Raw genomic sequence first — 26,004 nt, 5'->3', positions numbered from 1 at the left:
AGGATGAGCAGATATTTCTTTTGATCTTATTATTCATTTGAGTTTGCGTCGCTCAAATATCACGCATAGCCAGCTAGAGAGAAACTGGTAATCGTGCCGTATCAGGCTCAAGTGGAAACACAACTGCAACCGTTCCTTACCATTCTAAGAACCGTTCAGCCCGACGGTGGAGAAGCGCTATTCATTTTCTCATCATATACATTGCACATCACCACATTTTTCAATGATTCTCAAACGACTCGATGGATGAATCGGTCTCTCTAAATCCCTCCTTTCTGTGAGCTACTCTGCTCTGATTGGTCAGATGGCCCAGTGTGTTGTGATTGGTCGTCCGAAGCTAAACGTCCATCACCATAACTCCAGCTCCGGAGGCTTCCTAGAGCTCAGTGATTGGACACTGTAAAGACGGTAACGATGCCGTTGATTTGACCATATCGATCCGAGCGCGAGTCTGATGATGAAACACTGGAAGAACTAGTTATTCAACCTGAACCTCCATCACAAGAACGACTGGAGCAGGAGTTACTCAGTTCATTATGAGATGTTGCAGCTGTAATTCCTCACCATCAGCATTAACAAGTGTGTGTCCATCAACAAACCCATGTGTATATTTCTAATGTATTACGGTGCACATGTGGGAACTGTATCAATAACAGCGCATACATTAGCTCAGCATTAACGTGAATGACTGATGAAACATTAATGTTTGTAAAACAAATCTTTAGTGATTAAAGCCTTAAAGGGATAGTTCACCCAAAAATGAAAATTATCCCATGATTTACTCACCCTCGAGTCATGTGTGTATGACATTCTTCTTTCAGACGGATAAAATCAGAGTTATATTAATGGCAAGCTTTATAATGGCAATGACTTGTTGCCTCGTTTAAGAAGTCCATAAAAGTGCATCTATCCATCATATAACTGCTCCACACAGCTCCGGGGGGTTAATACAGGCCTTCTGAAGCGAAGTGGCGCTATGTGTGAGAGAAATATCCATATTTAAAACTTTATAGACTAAAATAACTAGCTTCCGCCAGATCAGAAAAAACGTAACTGGTGTGCTATGTCGTCGGACGTAGCGTAAGCATTTTGAACTGCGAGAGGCACTACACTTTTGCCTCTTTTCCATAAGTTGAATACGGAAGGCGATCTGCCGGAAGCTAGTTATTTTAGTCTATAAAGTCTTAAAAATTTATATTTTTCTTACACAACCGCATCACTTCGCTTCAGAAGGCCTTTATTAACCCCCGGAGCCGAGTGGAGCAGTTATATGATGGATAGATGCACTTTTATGGACTTTAAAAAAGACACAACAAGTCACTGCTATTATAAAGCTTGGAAGAGGCAGGACTTTAATATAACTCAGATTGTATTCGTCTGAAAGAAGAATGTCATACACACCTAGGATGACTTGAGGGGGAGTAAATCATGGGCTAGTTTTCATTTTTGGGTGAACTATCCCTTTAAATTATAATTAAGGGAGATCCTGTCATTAGTGAGCGCACTGAGAAAATCACATGGATATCTGGAAACAAATGCAACTTAAAAATCTTTCAGAGCAAACCTGCACATATGGCAGAACAGATAAAAGAACTACATCGTCTGTAACATAGTTGACAAATTCACCAGGGAAAACATCCTTTCCCTTGTAATATCAAAATGTTGTTTAATGATTGAGCTTGGCAACTAGCAGATGTGTTACAATGATGACATGTATCTATCAACTGAGACCAATACTCATTTTATTGAGAAGGCATATTGTTTTTTGTACTTCAATGTGAAATATACCCTAAATGATAGAATGAGCCGAAAGTAATAGTAGCACACGGCATGTGTTATTTATAATTTCGGGGGAGAGGACGTTCTCATTCTAGAAAGCATTTGATTGGACAAAATTTCTCCAGTGCATTGTGAGTTTCTGGGTCCCTGCTCCCAGAGGAGAGAGAGTTGTATCAGTAAATCTTCTGAAAGTCAGTGTTTAGAAGTACACTATACAGTGAACTTGAGTTTCACTTTAATTAGTGATAATGTCCAAAGTAACTATTCTATTACAAGGTCATTTATGAGCCAGTGGCTTTATGGGTAAACAAAGTTGCACACATAGTTTAAAGATTGTAAAAGTGTTTGTTAAAGTACAATTTGACCAAATCTTCCAGCCCCTCCTGATTCTCATTTATAGTTTACCTACAGTTCAAACCCTCTTCTCATATTACAACTTTGTTTCTCTGTGACTTTTATCTCACTTTATTCTCGAAATCCATAATTATATTGCATTAAAATCCTTTGTTTTATATATATATTGTTCATATGTTGTTTCCTTTTTTTAAATCTGTATTTGACAGACGTGGATTGGGAACCGCAGAAGGAAGTACCGTTTGATGGGCATTGAAATTCCACCGCCTAAAGGAGGGCCGGTCATGTTCCCAGATCCAGCTGCTCCTCATTCACCTCACATCCTCGAAGACCACTGTCAGACTCCGGAGCCGGGGGACGCCGGCGAACACATTGACGCTGAGTCGCTCTGTTTTTCTGATGGTGGGCAAGATTTTCATGCTATTGACATTACATTGTGAATTAGATTGATGTAGAGCTGCACAATTTGCGCAAAACATTGCGATCGCTATTCAAACACACACGCGATCTTATTCATAAATGACAGCGATTCGCTCGTGTCTATTAATTACAAATGTATCGATTACATCGTTACACCAGTAGGTGGCAGCATGTGACGGTTAAAAATGTATTTGTCATTGAATCATTCATTCGAGATTCGTTCAGAAACGCTGATTCATCTAGTAGTGAAACAAGTGAAGTCTTTATGAGTGAGTCGTTGAATCATTCACTCAAGAGATTCATTCAAAAACACTGATTCATCCAGTAAGGAAACAAGTGAAGTCTTTATGAGTGAGTCATTGAATCATTCACTCAAGAGATTCATTCAAAAAACGCTGATTCATCCAGTAATTAAACAAGTGAAGTCTTTATGAGTGAGTCATTGAATCATTCACTCAAGAGATACATTCAAAAACACTGATTCATCCAGTAATGAAACAAGTGAAGTCTTTATGAGTGAGTCATTGAATCAATCACTCAAGAGATTCGTTCAAAAATGCTGATTCATCCAGTAATGAAACAAGTGAAGTCTTTATAAGTCCTTGAATCAATCATTCAAGAGATTCATTCAAAAATGCTGATTCATCCAGTAATGAAACAAGTGAAGTCTTTATGAGTGAGTCGTTGAATCATTCACTCAAGAGATTCATTCAAAAACACTGATTCATCCAGTAAGGAAACAAGTGAAGTCTTTGAGTGAGTCATTGAATCATTCACTCAAGAGATTCATTCAAAAAACGCTGATTCATCCAGTAATGAAACAAGTGAAGTCTTTATGAGTGAGTCATTGAATCAATTATTCAAGAGATTCATTCAAAAATGCTGATTCATCCAGTAATGAAACAAGTGAAGTCTTTATGAGTAAGTCCTTGAATCAATCATTCAAGAGATTCATTCAAAAATGCTGATTCATCCAGTAATGAAACAAGTGAAGTCTTTATGAGTGAGTCGTTGAATCATTCACTCAAGAGATACATTCAAAAACACTGATTCATCCAGTAATGAAACAAGTGAAGTCTTTATGAGTGAGTCATTGAATCATTCACTCAAGAGATTCATTCAAAAACACTGATTCATCCAGTATTGAAACAAGTAAAGTCTTTATGAGTAAGTCACTGAGTTATTCACTCAAGATATTAATTAAAAAACACTGATTCATCCAGTAAGGAAACAAGTGAAGTCTTTGAGTGAGTCATTGAATCATTCACTCAAGAGATACATTCAAAAACACTGATTCATCCAGTAAGGAAACAAGTGAAGTCTTTATGAGTGAGTCATTGAATCAATCACTCAAGAGATTCATTCAAAAATGCTGATTCATCCAGTAATGAAACAAGTGAAGTCTTTATGAGTAAGTCCTTGAATCAATCATTCAAGAGATTCATTCAAAAATGCTGATTCATCCAGTAATGAAACAAGTGAAGTCTTTATGAGTGAGTCATTGAATCATTCACTCAAGAGATTCATTCAAAAAACGCTGATTCATCCAGTAATGAAACAAGTGAAGTCTTTATGAGTGAGTCGTTGAATCATTCACTCAAGAGATTCATTCAAAAACACTGATTCATCCAGTAAGGAAACAAGTGAAGTCTTTGAGTGAGTCATTGAATCATTCACTCAAGAGATACATTCAAAAACACTGATTCATCCAGTAAGGAAACAAGTGAAGTCTTTATGAGTGAGTCATTGAATCAATCACTCAAGAGATTCATTCAAAAATGCTGATTCATCCAGTAATGAAACAAGTGAAGTCTTTATGAGTAAGTCCTTGAATCAATCATTCAAGAGATTCATTCAAAAATGCTGATTCATCCAGTAATGAAACAAGTGAAGTCTTTATGAGTGAGTCATTGAATCATTCACTCAAGAGATTCATTCAAAAAACGCTGATTCATCCAGTAATGAAACAAGTGAAGTCTTTATGAGTGAGTCGTTGAATCATTCACTCAAGAGATTCATTCAAAAACACTGATTCATCCAGTAAGGAAACAAGTGAAGTCTTTGAGTGAGTCATTGAATCATTCACTCAAGAGATACATTCAAAAACACTGATTCATCCAGTAAGGAAACAAGTGAAGTCTTTATGAGTGAGTCATTGAATCAATCACTCAAGAGATTCATTCAAAAATGCTGATTCATCCAGTAATGAAACAAGTGAAGTCTTTATGAGTGAGTCATTGAATCAATCATTCAAGAGATTCGTTCAGAAATGCTGATTCATCCAGTAATGAAACAAGTGAAGTCTTTGAGTGAGTCACTGAATCATTCACTCAAGAGATTCATTCAAAAACACTGATTTATCCAGTAATGAAACAAGTGAAGTCTCTATGAGTGAGTCATTGAATCATTCACTCAAGAGATTCATTCAAAAACACTGATTCATCCAGTAATGAAACAAGTGAAGTCTCTATGAGTGAGTCATTGAATCATTCACTCAAGAGATTCATTCAAAAACACTGATTCATCCAGTAAAGTCTCATTGAATCACTCACACATATTAATTAAACATTTTTAAATAGACTGCAGCAATTCATATTTTGTCAGAACCTCTAGTAAATGACATGTTATTTTATTTAGGACTAGTTCAGAAGAATCGTGATCTACATTGAAATAATAATAAAAAATAATGATTCTCAATGTATCCAGAATCGCGCAGCTCTACATTGATGATACAGGAAACTGCTTTGTTTCAAGCCATTTTAATGTGTAGTACTTGTACTTTTGCCTTTTTTCTTTTTGAAGATGGAGCCAGTGATTATTATCTGAAGGAAAATGATGATATGAATGATGAATCCGATAGTTACACCCCTGCTAAACATGTGGTATGAGCACATATTCATTAACGTCTTAACCCAACTCTATATATTTGCTAGTAACTCAAACATAAAACTTTCTTTTTAGAAAATTGAAATCATCGAAGAAGAGGATGATGACGACGACATGTTGACCTCAGGGATGGAGCAGATGCAAAACCTCTTAGAGTTCAAGGTACACAGAGAACCATGAGATCATGAAGAACCCTACACAGACCAAGACAGATTCATTTGGCCCTGTATGCTTTTATTTAAAAAAGGAGAAAGAAAAAAAACACTTTTGTTTTGTGATTTTGTCATGTAAAGAAACGCAGGCCTCTGCTCTGTGTTCTTTTTCCAACAGCTAAAAGGGATATTTCACCCAAAGTTTTGTTCCAAACATGTAAGCATGTCTTTCTTCTGCAGAACACAAAATAATAATACCACATAGGTTTAGTATGACATCAGGGTGAGTAAATGATGACAGAATTTAAAGTTTTGGGTGGACTCAAGGGTGTTTCTGACTGCATGCATGGCGAGAACTTTAAAATGCTTTCATTCCCACCCATCCCCACAGTTCCCCCACCGGGTGTTCTGCTGTTATATTGGTCCCGTCCACTCTTTGAAGAGTATTAGGGCACAAGAGGTTGTTAAACTAGAGGCTGCTCCACTGAGGATGACCGGGTGCCTACTATACAATCAGTCCCTTGGTTCCAGTGTTCCTGGGCGGCTCCTCTAACACATTTAAAGGGTTAGTTCGCCCAAAAATGAAAATTCTGTCATTAATTCCTCACCCTCATGTCGTTCGACACCCGTCAGACCTCCGTTCATCTTCAGAACACAAATGAAGATATTTTAGTGTAAAGCTGATGCTGAGAAAGGCTTCAGATAGGCCTCCATTGGCATTCAGGACATTGACACTCACAAGATCCATAAAAGGCACTTAAAACGTCGTTACAAAGTCCATCTCACCACAGTGACTCTACAATAATTTTACGATGCGACGACAATAGTTTATGTGCGCAAAGAAAAATCAAAATAACACCTTTATCCAGCTTGTTCTTGTCTTCCGTGTGTGCCTCCACAGCGCATGCGCGAGAATATGACGCAGATCCGGCGTTCGGGAATCCATGAAATGCACACTTTAGCCCCATTTTGAGAACTACGCCGAGACCTAAAGCACGATCAATGTAGAATTCAACAGCTTAGACACGCGCGTCTTCCTCTGCTTGTAAACAAATCGCTTCTGGGTCATGTGTCCGAACGCCGGATCTGCGTCATATTCTCGCGCATGCGTCGTGGAGACACACACGGAAGACAAGAACAAGTTGGATAAAGGTGTTATTTAGATTTTTTTTTGCGCACAAAAACTATTGTCGTCGCATCGTAAAGTTATTGTAGAGTCACTGTGGTGAGATGGACTTTGTAATGACGTTTTAAGTGCCTTTTATGGGTCTTGTGAGTGTAAATGTACTGAATGCCAATGGAGGCCTATCTGAAGCCTTTCTCAGCATCAGCTTTCAACTAAAATATCTTCATTTGTGTTCTGAATATGAACGGAGGTCTTACGGGTGTCGAACGACATGAGGGTGAGTAATTAAAGACAGAATTTTCATTTTTGGGTGAACTAACCCTTTAAGGGCCACCATTCGCCCTGAGCATGTGCTTATTGATGGAGCATCATTGATGAGACATTCGTTAGTCTCCCATTTTATGCGTAGGTCCAGGCGGCTGAGGCCTTTCTGTCCAGAGAGAGTTCCTTCCTGGAAGGGTTATCAGGCTCCCCAATCAAGCCTTTGGTTGAATTTCTGTGACCCTTAAGTTGGTTCTTTTGCTAGTCTTGACATCACTTAAAACAAGGGAGACCCAGAGCCCTATTCGGACGGGATTAGTTTTACATGGGGTGGTGGGTTAAAGTAATAAGTTGGACGCTTGAACATTTTGAGTTTACTCGCTTAATTCGCGTGACATTCACTTCACAACAGACGTGAATTCGCCTCAGCGGCTCGTCTCGTTGAGAAATGGCTGACATGGGCTGTGTTTACACGTCTTTTTTGTTAAAATCTACTGTTAATGTGACAAAACGAGTTTTAAGACTTTTTCAGGCGATAATGTAGTTGTTTAAAGCTCAAATCTGTGGTTTATTTATAAAGAGAGCGCCTATTTGAACATGTGATCTGGTGTGTGTGGAGTTGTGAGCTCCAGTGGATCAGCGGCGCTCATTAACCCCGGCGAGAGCAGCCTTTCCTCGGCCAGTCCTTCTGCCGTCTGCCGCTGGCTCTGATGTCCTGTGGCGTCTCCAGCTATAATTCGTCTTGTGTTTATGTAACGGTCGATCTTTGTCTCATGGATCTATAATTTGTTCAAATCGTTTAGGCTGAGGGCAAAGTGAAGTTTCATTAGTTTTTTATTTTCAGGCTATAACTTTACGTTACAGTTGTAGCCGACTATAGCACTGACTTTGAATGTGTGACTGAATTGTTTGCTTTATTTCATGTTTAGCTTATTACACCTTCTACTTATACTTTTGTATTATTGATCAAACATAAACTTGCATTTAACAAAAAGAGACTGGGTTGTGTTTCATGTCATTTAATGTTATCGCAGTGATAATCATATTGTCTGAACCAGATATTAACATACAGATTTTCTCCTCATTGTTGTCGCTACTAGAGCAAGCTCCTGATTGGTTAACGCGGCGCGAATATCCGCCAATGTTCACGCGTCAAACGCTCAATTCGCGCGAATCACACCACAGAATGTCTTCTTGTGTCTTTGCATTGACTTAACATGTAAATCACTCGCGCGAATCGCATCATTCGGTCCGGTGTGAACGCACCATTACACAGAGAGTATGCTGGGGACTATTTTCAGGCGCTGTGTAATATTATTGCCCCGCTGTACTCATGGTTTGGCTCAAAGTTCCTCGATTATTACGCAGGAATGAGAGAATAGTTCCTATCCATATCGGCCTAGAAAATCACAACTTTTCATTTTCCGTCGGTCTTAGTACACGATGTAACTACAGAAGAGTCGAGTTTTAAATAGGAAAAACTCATTGGTTATTTTTTTGAGCGAGATGTTAATGGTCTAATCAGATTCAATGATCTATGCTAAGCTATGCTAAAAGTGCTACCGCCAGTCCCAGAGATCAGCTGAATGTATTCGAAAATGGTAAAACTCAACTGTTTAACTCTAGAGGAGTTGGAAGATGAGCCTATTTTCAAAAAAAAGTGGCGTTTTCCTTTAAAGCATGAAGAATTTTTTTCACAGGAAAAAATGTTGATGAGGTTTAAGCGATAAACGGATTGACTACAGGGGGACTTTAACTATTGGTGATTTGTTCCCTCAGAATGAAGAAGTGCAGTTCCTTGAGAACGAGCTGCAGAACCAGAAACAGAAGTTCTCAAAGCTGAAGAGCTTCACCAAAAGCCTGCTGATCGCTGTGAGAAACAAAGACAAAACGAAACAGCAGGTGAGGAAACATAGCTGGGTTAAACTGTTAGACAGCAGTGAAGGAAATCACATCTTGATCTGTGTGTTTGTGTGTGTCGTCAGGAGCTGTTAGCCAGTCTACCTCAGAAAGTCAATGAGGACTGGGACCTGGGCCTGGAAAACCACAGCACGTCTGGCGTAGAGACGCCCACCATCCAGAAAGAGTCCTCTGTATCAGAGGAGGAGGGCGACACCGATCAAATGAGATTATAAATACAGGGCAGCTTCCACCTCTTCTGTTACTCACATGTGCCACATAGTGCCTGTGGAAACGAACCAATAACTGTTGGACCCCACAAGTCATTTTCTATAGCATATCAGACTGCCTTGGCCAGGTCCAGTACTATCAAATAAATGCCACTAAGTCAACACAAGACCGGTGTCTTATTGTTTTTATGACGACTGGAAGCATGAAATGTTCTAATTAAGATTATAATTCAGCAAGTAAGAGTGTGTTTCCCAAATTATGGTCACAAGCTCCGTTAAAAGATGAAACTAATATACTATATAAACCCAAAGTGAGATATTTCAAGCCTTTATTTGTTATCATTTTGATGATTATGGCTTACAGCTGATGAAACCCCCAAAGAAAATTTGAATATTACACGAAATCGATAAAAAAAAGGATTTTAAAAACAGAAATGTCTGAAAAGTATAATCATGCATATGTGCTCAGTACTTGGTTTGGGCCCGTTTTGCATGAAGACCAGGACGCTTCAATAGCGGCCTTCAGCTCTTCTGCATTGCTCGGTCTCATGTCTCTCGTCTTTCTCTTGGCAATGCCCCATAGATTCTCTATGGGGTTCAGGTCAGACTAGTTTGCTGGCCAATCAAGCACATGCTCATTGAACAAGTTAAAAGCGCTATATAAATAAAGTTGACTTGACTTGACTATACGGCAAGAAAAGAGAAACATTTTGAAATTAAACAGTTAGAATGTTTGGTAGACTTTTTGTCCATTTTGTTTTTTTATTCTCTGAAAATGTCTGGGGACCCCTTAGAACCTTCTAGAACAGTTTGAAAACCCCTGATGTACACGAATGAGTTATAAAATAATTCACCCCCCTCACAGTCGTCATGACGGGCAAAATTAGCCGTATAGACCAAAACCCCAATGTGTCCCAGACTGTAAACATGTGTTCTTCTGCTGTAAAGTTGGGCATTTTAACATGAGCTCAATGAGATTCTGCTCCTTCTGGAGTCTGTTTCTAGTGGCCAGTCCATGAACTGCAGTTTAAGTCACTTCCGTATCGGCTTAAAGAGAAACTGCGGGAGGTGCAGCTTGGTTTCAATATGGCATCAGGCTGGTACCATTCAACTGGTAGCAGGACCTGTTCAGAGCAGTATTCTAATGTTAATGCTTCCCTTCAACCCCCAGAATTAGGATTACCTGTGGGGTTATTGGTTTCTGGTGCGAGTGGTTAAGGGCACTGTCTATGTCCCAGTGGTCAATGTAGGGAATGCTTTCCCCTCGCAGAGTAATGTGGCCGGTGTATGTGTGGTCAGGTTGCCCGCCTGGGGGGAGCGAAGTTGGGCTGCGACAGACTGGAAGAGTGATTGTGGATCGACATGTAAATCCCCATCTTCCTGGGCCCTTGCTGGAGTTAGCGCCTCCAGCGTCCCGTTCTGTGACTGTGGTGTTCAGACCTTGTATCTGAATACTGTGGTTATTGGTTAGTTCATCTTCGGGGCGACGATGCAAAGGGGATTGTAGTGTTGTTGTAAGTGTTACTTAAGGGTTTCTTTAAGTGAAACGTCACAAACACTTAGAATTCCCCTTAAATGCTGTTTTTTCACTTAAGTAAGCCCTTAAAAAGTGTTAAGTGTTGCATAAAACCCCTTAACGGTCATTTCCCTAAGTATAACTTAAGGTTTGGAAATCGTAACCTTATAGGGTTAGTTCACCCAAAAATGAAAATTCTGTCATTAATTACTCACCCTCATGTCGTTCGACACCCGTAAGACCTCCGTTCATCTTCGGAACACAAATGAAGATATTTTAGTGTAAAGCTGATGCTGAGAAAGGCTTCAGATAGGCCTCCATTGGCATTCAGTACATTTACACTCCCAAGACCCATAAAAGGCTCTTAAAACGTCGTTACAAAGTCCATCTCACCACAGTGACTCTACAATAATTTTACGATGCGACGACAATAGTTTTTGTGCGCAAAAAAAAATCAAAATAACACCTTTATCCAACTTGTTCTTGTCTTCCGTGTGTGCCTCCACGACGCATGCGCGAGAATATGACGCAGATCCGGCGTTCGGACACATGACCCAGAAGCGATTTTGTTTACGAGCAGAGGAAGACGCGCGTGTCTAAGCTGTTGAATTCTACATTGATCGTGCTTTAGGTCTCGGCGTAGTTCTCAAAATGGGGTTAAAGTGTGTATTTCATGGATTCCCGAACGCCGGCGCTGCGTCATATTCTCGCGCATGCGTCGTGGAGACACAATAAAAACTCACATAATTAAAGATGTCGTTTGACGTTATAACAAGTCATTAATGTCTTTTAACTTACATGTTTCATATAATAGAACCGAAGCTATAGATTGTGAATTTAAACATTTCTCGTTTACCAGCGGCAAAAGTCAGGAGGACTAGCCGAGGTAAGGCAGTTCCAGGCGGGTTACATGAGCGCGAGCTCCCGGTGATCGCCGGGATCTCACAACATTTTTAAAAAGGGGTTATCTTTACAAATAAAACACAGACTTGAGATTTAAACAACTACATTCTCGACAGAACAACTCTTAAAACTACATTTCGTGACACAATAACAGAAGTATTTTTCAATTTCGCGGCCGCGCTCAACCACTATGAAAAGCACAAAAGGACGCGCGTCAATTTCGATTCAAACACTTGCTTTTTACGCGTGTCCATCTCGCTTTGGACGCATTCAAAGTTCAAGCGTCAAACTAGACGCGAATTTGACGCTCTATTCACGTTTGGTGTGAACGCAGCATTTAATGATTATTGACTAATAGATAATTGATATTATTATTTATTATGAATAATTTAGTGTTAGTGTTTTGCGTTTCTATGGCAACAAGACTTTTATAACGTGAATCCTGGACACTTAAATGTTTCCCTTACCTAAGAGAACCGTTTAAGAGATTGTATGCAACACCCTTAAGCTATTCTTAGGTAAGGGGAAATAACCCTCCTTAAGTATCATACTTGAGGGAAAAACTTAAGGTGCTTTATGCAACTGGGCACAGTCAGAGCCGGATTCACATTTTACATAGCCTAGTCTTTGGTTACAAATTGGTTGTGTTGTATATTAAACAGTCTATCAGACTATTTTTTGATATTCATTATTTATACGTCATTACATGGCTCTATTAAATGCTATTAAATTATCCTCATCCATTGGGAGTGTCATTGTTAAGGCAGTAGTACCAGTAAATAACCAATAGGTTTCAGTAAACTATGTAAACAGAGCAAATAAGTTTATCTTATTTGCTCTGTTTACATTTAATCAACACATTTAATTAAGATTTTCTGCAAAATGCAATAGCTTACAACATTTATAAATGTTGTAATTAAGAACAAGACCATCACATTCATCAAGACCATTTAGAAACTGTCTAACAATAAATAATAATAAATATAAGGATGGAGGATTTAAACTATGGAAAACTAAAGGTATTCAGACTATTAAAGACTTGTATATGGATGGTATACTTCTTACATTTCAAGAATTGTGTGATAAACACCAGATTCCCTCAAAACATTTTATTTTTATTTTTAATATTCACAGCTTAAAAGTTTTATGTCTTCCAGGTCTACAGATATTATGTACATTCCCAAACTGTCATTAATTGAGGAAATAATTGGTGAAAAGGGCCAATTGTCAAAATATTATAATTTAATAATGTCTAACTCTAAGGAGTCTGCTGTAGACAAATTAAACGCATGGAGGAAAGCCATTCAAGAATAAATAGAGGAATTTGAATGGACTGAAGCATGTTTAAAGGCGCAAAAAACAAATCATAAACACGCGGCTTAAATTATTACAGTATAAATGGTTGACAAGGGTTTATATAACACCTGAAAAACTCAATCATATGTCTAGCAATATTCCTGATATATGTACAAAATGCCAAAATTATAAAGGAACTCTAATTCACTGTCTATGGGAATGTTCTGATATACAGAAGTTCTGGAAGGATGTCATAAAATGTTTGTCAGAACGGTTTAATCTTAAAATACCACATTGTGCCAAACTTTGTGTACTGGGAATATATCCTACAGGTTTCTCACAAACAAAGAAACACACTAGACTATTGGACTTTGGATTGTTACATGCCAGAAGAGCCATTGCTGAACTGGAAGAGCGTGGAAGCACCTTCTATAAAACAATGGATAAAAGAACTTTCAGAGTGCATTGGACTGGAAAGGCTGACTTATATCTCCAAGAGTAAAATAAAGGACTTTGTACAATTATGGGAGCCATACATGATTATTATATCATATATAAAGTAGGGCCATGCCATTATTCTTCTATTGATTTATTTCTTTTTTTACATTTGTTTTTATCTTTTATTATCATTTTGAATTAGATTTTCTTGTAACTTAAAACTTGACACGGAAATGTTGTTTTACTTATTTTCCACCGCGTCTTCCGCCGCATTTCCCGCCGCATCTTCCGCCGCATTTCCCGCCGCATCTTCCACCGCATCTTCCACCGCGTCTTCCGCCGCGTCTTCCGCCGCATTTCCCGCCACATCTTCCACCGCGTCTTCCGCCGCATTTCCCGCCACATCTTCCACCGCGTCTTCCGCCGCATTTCCCGCCACATCTTCCACCGCGTCTTCCGCCGCATTTCCCGCCACATCTTCCACCGCGTCTTCCGCCGCATTTCCCGCCGCATCTTCCGCCGCATTTCCCGCCGCATCTTCCACCGCATCTTCCACCGCGTCTTCCGCCGCGTCTTCCGCCGCATTTCCCGCCACATCTTCCACCGCGTCTTCCGCCGCATTTCCCGCCACATCTTCCACCGCGTCTTCCGCCGCATTTCCCGCCACATCTTCCACCGCGTCTTCCGCCGCATTTCCCGCCACATCTTTCGCCGCATTTCCCGCCGCATCTTCCACCGCGTCTTCCGCCGCATTTCCCGCCGCATCTTCCACCGCGTCTTCGGGCCGTGTCTCCGGGCATGGCTCGGCCTTTGGCTCTGCTGACTCGAGCAGGTTCACAGCTGGCGGACGGCTGCCCGACAGAAACTTCTATAAAGCCCCCCGCTGTCTCTTCTTTTGTTCCTATTCATTTTTTTTCTTTTTACGTTTTGCCGCACCCGAAAGCATCTTGAATGTTAGCCTACTCAAAACACCTGCCTGCTAGCTTTGTTGTCCCGCTCTGACCTGATTATAATAAATACAGTCATGGGCTGGCGTTAATGTGACGTAATGTAACGTCTATGGTTAAGATAAACATCGTCACTATTTTTAGTTAATTAATAAATATTGAAATAAATTGTAGATAGGAATTTTTTTTTTTTTTTTTGTCCCTCTGTCTAGGCCCCATCCCGCCAATCGGGCCCTAGGCACGTGCCTAGTTTGCCTTTGCGTTAATCCGGCTCTGGGCACAGTTCTTTATTTCTTTAGCCCAGGTAAGATGCTTCTGACCACATGTGAAGCCCATGCCCAGGATCCGTCTGTGTGTGGTGGCTCTTGATGCAGTGACTCCAGCCTTCTTCCACTCCGCCTCACATTTGAATGGCCTTTTCCTGACAATCTTCTCCAGGCTGCGGTCATCCCTGCAGCTTGTGCACCTTTTTCTTCCACACTTTTCCCTTCCACTTAACGTTCTATGAATGTGCTTTGATACAGCACTTTGAGAACTGTATCTTTTGCAATTCCCTTTTGAGGCTTTCCCTCCTTGTGGAGGGTGTCGATGATGGTTTTCTGCACAACTGTCAGGTCAGCGGTCTCTTCCCCATGATTGTGAACGGTACTGAACCAGACTGAGAGACTCAGGAACCCTTTGCAGGTGTTTTTGGATTAATTAGCATATTCGAGTGTGACACTTTTTGAGCCTACAATACTGAACCTTTTCACAATATTCTAATTTGAGGTTTTCATAAGCTGTGAGCCATAATCATCAGAATTATAACGAATAAAGGCTTGAAATATCTCACTTTGCATGTAATAGTTTCACCTTTTAAGTTGAATTACTAAAATAAAGGAACTTTCCCTCGACATTCTAATTTATTGAGACCTGTATAAGCAAGGCACTTGTGTTTCCCAGTTGGTTTGGATTTTAGTTCATTCTCAATGAAAACAGCTCTCTGCATGTCTGCAAAACACACACAGACTGAAAGACTGTCTGGAAACGTGTACACTCAAAGTCTTCTGTAGTCACATTGTTAAAACCCCCTGGCTCTAGCACGCAACATAAGGGGAGGCCACACATGGACGTCAATTTATCCATATAATTGAATAAAATCACGATTTCATGGGCAGGATCTGGCTACTTGACAAATGAAAATCACAAACATGACACTTATAATTTTTATAAATAATATGATTTTATCTCAAACAAATTCGGAAAATAAAGTGGGTAGAATCCAAAAAGCTTTATAATTGTTAAGATGGCAGCTATATTTAAAAAGTTAAATATATATAGGCTACACAAATAAAACGTTAGGTCAAAGCTGCATCCGTCTCTGAGAGAGAGAAAAATTAGCAGCGATTTGATGTTTTGATTGAACTCTGAAACCAGAACAAATAGCTCTTTTTGGTTTGAAGGATCTATATCTTATGCGTTCTTGGCCATGTCAAACCTGTCTTGACTGCAAGTTCAAGGCGTAAAGATTTCTTTACTATTAGGGTTAGGGAAACCAAGCGTTGCTATATGACTGAACTTATTTATGGATCCTACAATTTTGCATACAGGACAAATGAGCTGCCCTGTGCCCAAACCCATGGGCTTCCTGCTTCATCACATAAAAGGAGTTACATGCAGTCCTGCTTCGCCGTGATCTTATGATTTTCCTAATTTAGTAATAGGCCTATTATTCGTGAAAATAGAAAGCAGTAAACAAAATCATGTCTGACGCTAGAATATACCGTAGCACAGTGCTTTAGTGTCTAAAACACAGGGAATTAATGCATCTCTAAAGGCAGAATTAATTTCTTTAAAAGTATTTCAGTATGTAATTAAAAGCCGTGTTTCTGTAACATATACTTTATAGAGGTTCTGACAAAATATTGATTGCTGCAGTCTTTTTAAAAAAAAAATATATAATAATTTGAATTAATTATTAGTTTGGGGATGGGTGAAAGAAGCGAGGACTCAAGTGCAGGAGAATATGGGCTTTATTAATAATAAAATATAAACAAAAACAAACAACCCACGAGGGAGGAAACGTGACAATACCAGACACAAGGAACCAGAAAACATGAATACGCTCCAACACAGGACTGCAAACACCAGGAGAATAAATAGGGAGCAAACAAGGCAGTAATAAGACAGAAGAGCACATGGCACAAGGAATGTGTGACAAGCGACAAGTCATGTGCTCACACCAAACATGACAAACACAAGCACATGGCCAGCACAGACAAATACAATCCATGTCCTCACACAAAGACAAGACAATACTCATAAAGACTTCACTTGTTTCATTATTAGATGGGTCAGTGTTTTTGAACGAATCTCTTGAACGATTCAATGGCAAATACATTTTTAACAGCCACTTGTCGCCACCTACTGGTGTAATGCTGTAATTAATACAATCTTTATTTGATGCATCAAGTTACTTTTAAAATATGATGGCGAAACTAAACAAAAACAGCAGCTAAACCACACTATAGCCTAAACACAAATAACAAGACTAATTACATATAGCATTCATGCACAAACTGCATTTATTGAGCACGTCTCTAGCATACGGTTTAATTTTAAAAGTGTTTGTTTTCCAGTGGATGGAAGCAATCGTCCACTAATCTATGGCACATTTTTCATGTTTTCACCTTGAATGAAACTGAGAAATGTAGATCTTTTTTAAAGTTAATTGTACATAAAATGTTGCTATTTTAAATCAAACCTATTTTGTAATAGGCTATTTTTGAATTAATATTTGAATAAAATCAGAAAAAAAAATTCAGATAAAATAGTATTAGTAAAAAAATCTTCATTTAGTGGTCACACGTGGCTTCTTCACGGTCAAAAGTGGAAGCCTTAAAACAAATGTAACACATTTTTGTTCAATAATATTTTCAGATTTTTATTTAGAATTTGGAGGGTATTTTATAAAAAAAAATATTAGCTATTTTTCCCCATTGAAAAAAAAAAATATATACATTTTAAAATATTTTTTCAATTAAAGCAGTCTATGTTAAAATAGAGATGAAACATTCAAAAGCCAGTTTTTGAAGGTATATAGTGCCGTCTGGTGGGAGTAAAAAAAGAAAAGCTGATGTTATGCCATGGTGTAGATTCCTATATAACTCTATATAAAGTTTTTTTTTTTTTAGACATAAATACTTATTTTCTATTAAGTTGTGGATTTTGATTTATATGTAGACATTCTCCAAGACTAATTTTGTCACGGTTTAGATTTCTTTTTGTTGAAATGTTGATTTGAAGTGTCAGTTTTTGCATTTATTTTTACTACAGTCAAACCTGAACAGAGGAACAGAGCATTTTGTTACACATAACATCAACATTCAATAATGAACAGGTATGCTTGATCACAGCTTAATAAATCTTATTTGAGTCTTTGGCTCAATTTTACCATATTGTTACAGTCAGAGGTGGACAGTAACTAAGTACATTTACTTGAGACTTTTTGAGTATCTGTACTTTCCTTGAGTAGTATTTTTTCTGGAAACTTATGACTTTTACTTCACTACATTTGTAAGACAAATATCGTACTTTTACTCCACTACATTTCTATCAAGGCCCTCGAAGTAGAAAGTCATAGCCACTTTGAAAGTCAGTGGATGATTTGTTTTCTTCTTAAAAATGTTTTTTTTTTTTTTTTTTTTTTGCAGACAGCCTATCAGTAATCACTCTTGTAGGTTCACATGAAGTTCAATGATTTCCAAGTATTTTTTGAACACTAATCAATTGATGGCAAAATAGAAGGTGGCAGTTCCCAGACGCAGTGCGCGCATCCAATGTCAAACTTAAAAGATAAAATTCAGAAGAGCAGACGTGGATAAGTCTGAAAGTGCACACAGAAAGCTGCCTCTCAGACGCTATTACGTCTATTGAATCAACTAAAATCTTATTATAGTCAATTAAAACTAAACAATTCAGATGCCTAAAATGTTATAGTCAAAAGACTGACTAAAACTAAATCCAAATTTGCTGTCAAAATTAACACTGGTATGAAATATGGTTGCTCAAATGATTTTTATAGATTTACCCGCCAAGTTGCCATAGCCTTGTGGATAGAGCGCTAACGCATAGCTAACGTTCCACAATGATGTTAGTTAGCATGCAAAAGCGTAGTTGGGCTAATAATGTAAACTGAAGTCCTTTCTGAAATATATTTTTACATAATCCTGTCAAATAAACACAATGTAGAAACCTTTCTTTTCTAGTATGATTTTGACTTTGATAAGAGCTTTGTAACTTTTAAGCAAGTATTTAAATGAGTTCAAGATATGCTAGCATGTCAGATGGAGCATGACTGGCTTAAACCCCCATGATGGAACAGCGTGCATTCATACAACAATAATAAAATAATGTGTTTACTTTTGATACTTAAGTACTTTTAAAAGCAAGAACTTCTGTACTTTTACTTAAGTAAAAATCTATCTTTACAACTTTTACTTGTAATGGAGTAATATTTAACCAATAGTACTTTTACTCAAGTAATGTAGTTGTGTACTTTGTCCACCTCTGGTTACAGCCACACCAGTTCATTTGTGTGTGTATAATAGTGTGTTGTGTGTGTGAATGCAAGTGTGTGTCTGTTTTGCACTTTTGTTGTTTTAGAGTGTAACCTTTTTCTAGTACACTAGCTTTTGTTTTTTACTGCATTGTGGCTGAATTATTGATTTTATTTCACAAAAATGTTCAAAAAGATGTTAGAAAGTTAGAGAGGCCAGGTTGAGAATGTTTGGACATGTTCAGAGGAGGGAGAGTGAATATATCGGTAAAATGATGCTGAGGCTAGAGCTGCCAGGCAGGAGGTCGAGAGGAAGACCAAAGAGGAGGTTTATGGAGGACATGAAGGTAGTCGGTCTGAGAGAAGAGGATACAGGGGATAGGGCTAGATGGAGGCGGATGATTCGCTGTGGCGACCCCTGAAGGGAACAGCTGAAAGCAAAAGAAGAGCACCAAAAGATTCCCTGAGTTTTTGTATTTTTGCGTATTTCCCATTAATTTCCTATGTCGGTCATTTTTGATCGCAAGTGTGACTATTTTTTCCCCCGACCATTTAACATATCCAAATCATCTCCATGATTTTGTGTGTGTGTGTGTGTGTGTTCAAATGGCGACAAAAGTCACCAAGTGTCAACCTACTCCGATTAAGCAAAACAAAACAAAATTCAAAACGGTCATTTTTGACCGAAGAGGACCAGCGCGTTAAACTCATTTGGGTGCCCCTAGCATTCGCCCATTCCGCCCGCGGGATATTTGACAAAGGATAATGAGAACGTGAGAAATAAAAGGGAATTAATAGAAGCAGGCGATATTATATTAAGTCCTTGATGGAAAAACTTGACGCTAGAAAAAAAAAAAAAAACCTTGAATATTCTGGATTTTCATAAAGTCGCGCGACTCGTGCTTAATTGAAGCCTGTATAATATTATTGAAATGAAAATGGCGAGTCACACTTGATTTTTTTTTGCATGTTCATGGAGACTTTCACCCATTCCCCAAACCGCCTGTCGGGCCGCTGGAATAATTTAGAGCAGGCCATTTTATAAGGTAAAGCCTACATTGTTGTGCTCTTTATTTAATTATGAGTTCAGTGCGTTTTCAGCGAACTCTGTCCTCCTTCCTCTGCACGTTCATCTCCCAAGTGTGGCATAGTTTGGGATGTTAAAGGGTCCGAGCTCCCATCGATGGGGAAATCCTCCGCCGGGTTGCGTCACAGTGACGTCAGCGCTGCCGTCTTCAGCTCGCGCGCACAGCAACGGCCATATTTGTGGGAATAAACGAGCGGAGCGGCCCGCGCGGTTTGTATGGTCCTGCAAATCGCCCGCGTCTCAGTTTTCATGCGCATTTAACGGTCACACACGACGCAGAAATGCCTCACGGAATAAGCCTCTAGTTCAACCACATGATATCGTTCGGCCCCGCGCAGGAGTCCTCGCTCAAAATGGAGGTGCAGAGCGTCAGCAGTGAGGTATGTCACATAAATGACAGCGTTCATTGACCAGTATTGATAATCGGCGATGTTAACGACAGCTTTGTGTGTTTTTGGTGATGTGAGCGAGCGTGTCCCTGTCGCGCGGACGTGCGCGCGCGCGCAGTGTGGAGACTCGCGTGACGACAGCGTTAGCTCGAGCGGTTAGCATGTGTTAAAGATGCTACTCGTGATTCCTGCACAACATTGACGCAAACGACGCTCCTGTCAGTGACAGAATGTTTCCGCAGTGTGTGAAACACGAGTGTGTGAATGTAACGAGCCGATGATGATAAGGACGATTAGTCTGCGCTTGTTGATCGGATTCACCTTATGAGTCATGACTAAAGCGCGCGCACGCGCACACACACACACTCATCTGCCTTCATCTGTTAGTTACACACGGATTGCGCTGTCAACATGAATATCAGACACTAATATGTGCAATGTTATAGTTTCATCTGCCGTTTATGCATCCGTCCATCTTTCTGGTGTTATGTCTGTTATCAGTTCTAAACTAAATATCGGTCTATTTCTCTTTATTTATATTTTTCTTCAGCTTGGAGATATTTTCTGTACGTAAATATTAATTTTCATAATGGCTTTGTTTTGTTTGTGTACTGATATGTGTAGGCCTGCAACTATTTTGCTAATCGATTAATCTGTAAAAAAATTCTTCGATTAATTTGATGGGAAATATTAACATTATTATACAGTACAAATATATATATTTTTAATAATTAAACAATTTTATTCCACATCCTGCCCAATGCTGTCCTCCAAACAATATGTAATGTAGTAAATGTCCTATGCTGTACATTTATAAGCAATAAAAAAGGGTTAAAATACAAACATTACATCGATTAAGTTACCTATAGTCATCTGATTGCTTACTGTTTTAAAGCAGAAATTAAAACGACCAAATTAAAAACAATAATAAAACAAAAGCACAAAATGTTAACTTTATTCACTCGTCTGAACGTTGTAATTATTACATCAGTGGGCTATTCCTGCAATAGTGCATTTTACTGTCACTGCTCCCATAACATTTTAAACCTACATTTCTAACAAAAAAAATATGGAAAAAAATGCACTATTTACATGTTGTGATGTGTGTAGTTACATCGTGTGCGGAAAATGAAAAGTTGTGATTTTCTAGGCCGATATGGATAGGAGCTATTCTCTCATTCCTGCGTAATAATCGAGGAACTTTGAGCCAAACCATGAGTACAGCGGCGCAATAATATTACACAGCGCCTGGCTAACTTCAAGACATGTGCGCCGCAATACATTAGACGCACACACACACACACACACACACACACACACACACACACACACACACACACACGGATTTGTTGATGGACTAGGGCTGTCAAAATTGCTCAAATGACGTTTGAATATTCCCTCTAAAAAACACGAATATTCGAACTATTCGAACATCTGGTTGCGCATTTTGTTATTGCGCATTACGTCAATAACAGGACAAATGAATACAAAGAGACATAACCACTTGTATAGGTAGTCTATTTAAGTTTAAACATATTTGACAACGTATAACCTACACAAAAACAACAACTCGCATAACGGTTTAAATGAACAAACACATTTTGAGGCTGATCAAGAGTTTTGTGCAAGCAATTTAAGGTCGCGACTCTTGTCCCAAATATAGCAGGCTTCATTCAGTGATTGAAACAAATATTAATATAAGTTTTACAGCATATTGAACGCTCTGAGCGAGCTGTGCTGTGGTAAACATTATATTTACAAAACGAGCCTACAAAAGCATAAACAAGCCCGTTTAATAAAGAAAAGTTCACGAAACTAAGTGAAAACTCACGAAAGTGTTTAGTGAAATTAGGAAACATTTAAGAGACCATAAATTGAGTTGTATAAGTTAACGGTACATTTCTACTAGTGTTAGATCGATATATCGGGCCGATATTTGCGATTTTTACGTGTATCGGCTGATAAAACGCTGCTGCGTTCGCCGATATTTTTTCCCCTGCATTATTTACAGACAGGCGTCCACAGGGCAGCTCTCACTGTCTTCAAACTGTCTCGCTCTCCCTCGCGCATATTAATCAAAATCTATTGAGAATTGACACGATGGTAAAAGGTGGAAAGACTGAAGTTTCACGTGGAGCATTGGGAGATTTTTTCCTGAATTACCGCTGGTGTTTCTCTACAAGAGATTTAGTTCAGTGCACCTACACTCTAAAAAATGCTGGGTTAAAAATAATCCAAGTTGGGTTGAAAATGGACTAACCCATCAATTGGGTTGTTTTAAGCAAACATTTAACCCAACCGCTGGGTCAAAACAACCCAATTGCTGGGTTAGTCCATATTCAACCCAACTTTTAAAGCCTAATTTTTTAGAGTGTAACCATTAAATGACTAGGTTGTAAATAGTTTTAAAATTAAGTATAGTACAGTCAGTGTGCACTTTATTATGCTGCTTGCTTGTTGATACTGTGTGCAATAGTGTAATTATTTTATTTATGCTTAAATATTTATTTTCACCACTGAACTCTTTTTTTTTTTTTCTACCTCACCTGTTTTTACTATTTGTTAAATATTGTTTTTTTTTTATCAAATAAATGTTCCTTTTTTTAAATTGTAAATTGTTATCATCATGATCATTGTGTCATTTTTATGATGTAAATTGAGGGAGCAAAAGCAGTATCGGCTCCAAATATCGGCTCAAGAATATCGGCAGCCCGCATCGCTCATCGGCTAAGGCTGATGAAAAAAAAAAATCGGTATCGGCATCGGCACTAAAAAATACATATCGGTCGATCCCTAATTTCTACATACATTTTGTTCTCATGTCACAAGTAATATTAAGGTTTATTTTGATCTGTTTTACATGATTCTTTTGTAGTGTGGTTTTCGGTAAAGTGTACAAAAATAAATATCGTCACCTGTGTACATTAGCCCACTTCTTCTCAACGCTTTTTCCTGATGGTTTATAGAACAATTAGTTTTTTTCCACTTTTTTTTTTATTCGAATATTAATTTTCACCTTCGAAATTCGTTTTTTTTTAAAACTATTCGAATATATATTCGAATTTAGAATATTCGTTGACAGCCCTATGGTGGACACACACTTGTGGACACACACTTGTTAATGCTGATGGTGAGGAATTACAGCTGAAACGTCTCATAATGAACCTCAAATTGAGTAGCGTATCACTGAGAAACTCTTGCTCCAGGTTCGGGATGAATAACTAGTTCTTCCATTGTTTCATCATCGATTCGGACTCGTGCTTGGATTGGTGTAAAATCGACATCATTGTTACTGTCTTTACAGTGTACAATCCCTGAGCTTTAGGAAGCCTTCGGAGCTGAAGTTCTGTTATGTTTACATGATAATGAATGTCACCAACATTTTACTCGATTGTGCTGTCATCTTGTATGTTTACCGTGACGGGGGCGAAAGTGGTTCCTTCATACACAGAGCGGTTATCGACAGGTTATCGACATGTTATCGACAGGTTATCGACAGGTTATCGACAGGTTATCCGCAGGTTATCGACAGGTTATCCGCAGGTTATCCGCAGGTTATCGACAGGTTATCGACAGGTTATCGACAGGTTATCGACAGGTTATCGACAGGTTATCGACAGGTTATCGACAGGTTATCCGCAGGTTATCGACAGGTTATCGACAGGTTATCCGCAGGTTATCGACAGGTTATCGACAGGTTATCGACAGGTTATCGACAGGTTATCGACAGGTTATCGACAGGTTATCGACAGGTTATCGACAGGTTATCCGCAGGTTATCGACAGGTTATCGACAGGTTATCCGCAGGTTATCCGCAGGTTATCGACAGGTTATCGACAGGTTATCGACAGGTTATCGACAGGTTATCCACAGGTTATCGACAGGTTATCCACAGGTTATCGACAGGTTATCGACAGGTTATCGACAGGTTATCGACAGGTTATCCGCAGGTTATCCACAGGTTATCGACAGGTTATCGACAGGTTATCGACAGGTTATCGACAGGTTATCGACAGGTTATCGACAGGTTATCCACAGGTTATCGTCAGGTTATCCACAGGTTATCGACAGGTTATCCACAGGTTATCGTCAGGTTATCGTCAGGTTATCGACAGGTTATCGACAGGTTATCGACAGGTTATCGACAGGTTATCCGCAGGTTATCGACAGGTTATCGACAGGTTATCCGCAGGTTATCCGCAGGTTATCGACAGGTTATCGACAGGTTATCGACAGGTTATCGACAGGTTATCGACAGGTTATCCACAGGTTATCGACAGGTTATCCACAGGTTATCGACAGGTTATCGACAGGTTATCGACAGGTTATCGACAGGTTATCCGCAGGTTATCCACAGGTTATCGACAGGTTATCGACAGGTTATCGACAGGTTATCGACAGGTTATCGACAGGTTATCGACAGGTTATCCACAGGTTATCGTCAGGTTATCCACAGGTTATCCACAGGTTATCCACAGGTTATCGTCAGGTTATCGTCAGGTTATCGACAGGTTATCGACAGGTTATCCGCAGGTTATCCGCAGGTTATCCGCAGGTTATCGACAGGTTATCGACAGGTTATCCGCAGGTTATCCGCAGGTTATCCGCAGGTTATCGACAGGTTATCGACAGGTTATCGACAGGTTATCCGCAGGTTATCCGCAGGTTATCCGCAGGTTATCGACAGGTTATCGACAGGTTATCGACAGGTTATCGACAGGTTATCGACAGGTTATCGACAGGTTATCGGCAGGTTATCGACAGGTTATCGACAGGTTATCGACAGGTTATCCACAGGTTATCGTCAGGTTATCCACAGGTTATCCACAGGTTATCCACAGGTTATCCACAGGTTATCGTCAGGTTATCGTCAGGTTATCGACAGGTTATCGACAGGTTATCGACAGGTTATCCGCAGGTTATCCGCAGGTTATCGACAGGTTATCGACAGGTTATCCGCAGGTTATCCGCAGGTTATCCACAGGTTATCGACAGGTTATCGACAGGTTATCGACAGGTTATCCGCAGGTTATCCGCAGGTTATCCGCAGGTTATCGACAGGTTATCGACAGGTTATCGACAGGTTATCGACAGGTTATCGGCAGGTTATCGACAGGTTATCGACAGGTTATCCACAGGTTATCGTCAGGTTATCGTCAGGTTATCGACAGGTTATCGACAGGTTATCGACAGGTTATCCGCAGGTTATCCGCAGGTTATCGACAGGTTATCGACAGGTTATCCGCAGGTTATCCGCAGGTTATCCGCAGGTTATCCACAGGTTATCGACAGGTTATCGACAGGTTATCGACAGGTTATCCGCAGGTTATCCGCAGGTTATCCGCAGGTTATCGACAGGTTATCGACAGGTTATCGACAGGTTATCGACAGGTTATCGACAGGTTATCGACAGGTTATCGACAGGTTATCGACAGGTTATCGACAGGTTATCGACAGGTTATCCACAGGTTATCGACAGGTTATCGACAGGTTATCCACAGGTTATCGACAGGTTATCGACAGGTAGTCGACAGGTTATCCACAGGTTGTCGACAGGTTATCCACAGGTTATCCACAGGTTATCCACAGGTTATCGACAGGTTATCGACAGGTTATCGACAGGTTATCGACAGGTTATCGACAGGTTATCGACAGGTTATCGACAGGTTATCCACAGGTTATCCACAGGTTATCCACAGGTTATCCACAGGTTATCCACAGGTTATCGACAGGTTATCCGCAGGTTATCGGCAGGTTATCGGCAGGTTATCGACAGGTTATCGA

At 39.5% G+C, this 26,004-nt stretch overlaps 2 protein-coding genes across 6 annotated transcripts in view; both read left to right on the top strand.

Annotated features, from left to right (window-relative positions):
- The window catches only part of hdx (highly divergent homeobox), a 38,089-nt gene extending 28,816 nt beyond the window's left edge, over positions 1-9,273 (top strand). For 2 of the 5 annotated variants that reach the window (XM_079838452.1, XM_079838449.1), the window contains 5 exons: positions 2,343-2,535; positions 5,356-5,435; positions 5,515-5,601; positions 8,758-8,880; positions 8,964-9,272. In XM_079838452.1, the coding sequence (XP_079694578.1) occupies positions 2,343-2,535; positions 5,356-5,435; positions 5,515-5,601; positions 8,758-8,880; positions 8,964-9,113 (633 nt within the window). In that variant the 3' untranslated portion in view covers positions 9,114-9,272. Of the gene's footprint in view, positions 1-2,342; positions 2,536-5,355; positions 5,436-5,514; positions 5,602-5,769; positions 5,809-8,757; positions 8,881-8,963 lie in introns of all 5 variants that reach the window. The other 3 variants (XM_079838448.1, XM_079838451.1, XM_079838450.1) reach the window with 3 other exon arrangements.
- A 10,717-nt stretch (positions 9,274-19,990) lies between these two features.
- Positions 19,991-26,004, top strand: part of rps6kal (ribosomal protein S6 kinase a, like) — a 47,794-nt gene continuing 41,780 nt past the window's right edge. Inside the window, exon 1 of the mRNA XM_079839004.1 lies at positions 19,991-20,211. Within this exon, the coding sequence (XP_079695130.1) occupies positions 20,146-20,211 (66 nt within the window). The 5' untranslated portion in view covers positions 19,991-20,145. The remainder of the gene's footprint in view (positions 20,212-26,004) is intronic.

Source organism: Gobio gobio (assembly GCF_949357685.1).
Source record: "Gobio gobio genome assembly, chromosome: 16".
Taxonomy (NCBI): domain Eukaryota; kingdom Metazoa; phylum Chordata; class Actinopteri; order Cypriniformes; family Gobionidae; genus Gobio; species Gobio gobio.
Note: the sequence above shows the minus strand (reverse complement) of the source record. Positions and strands in the feature narration are given on the sequence as shown.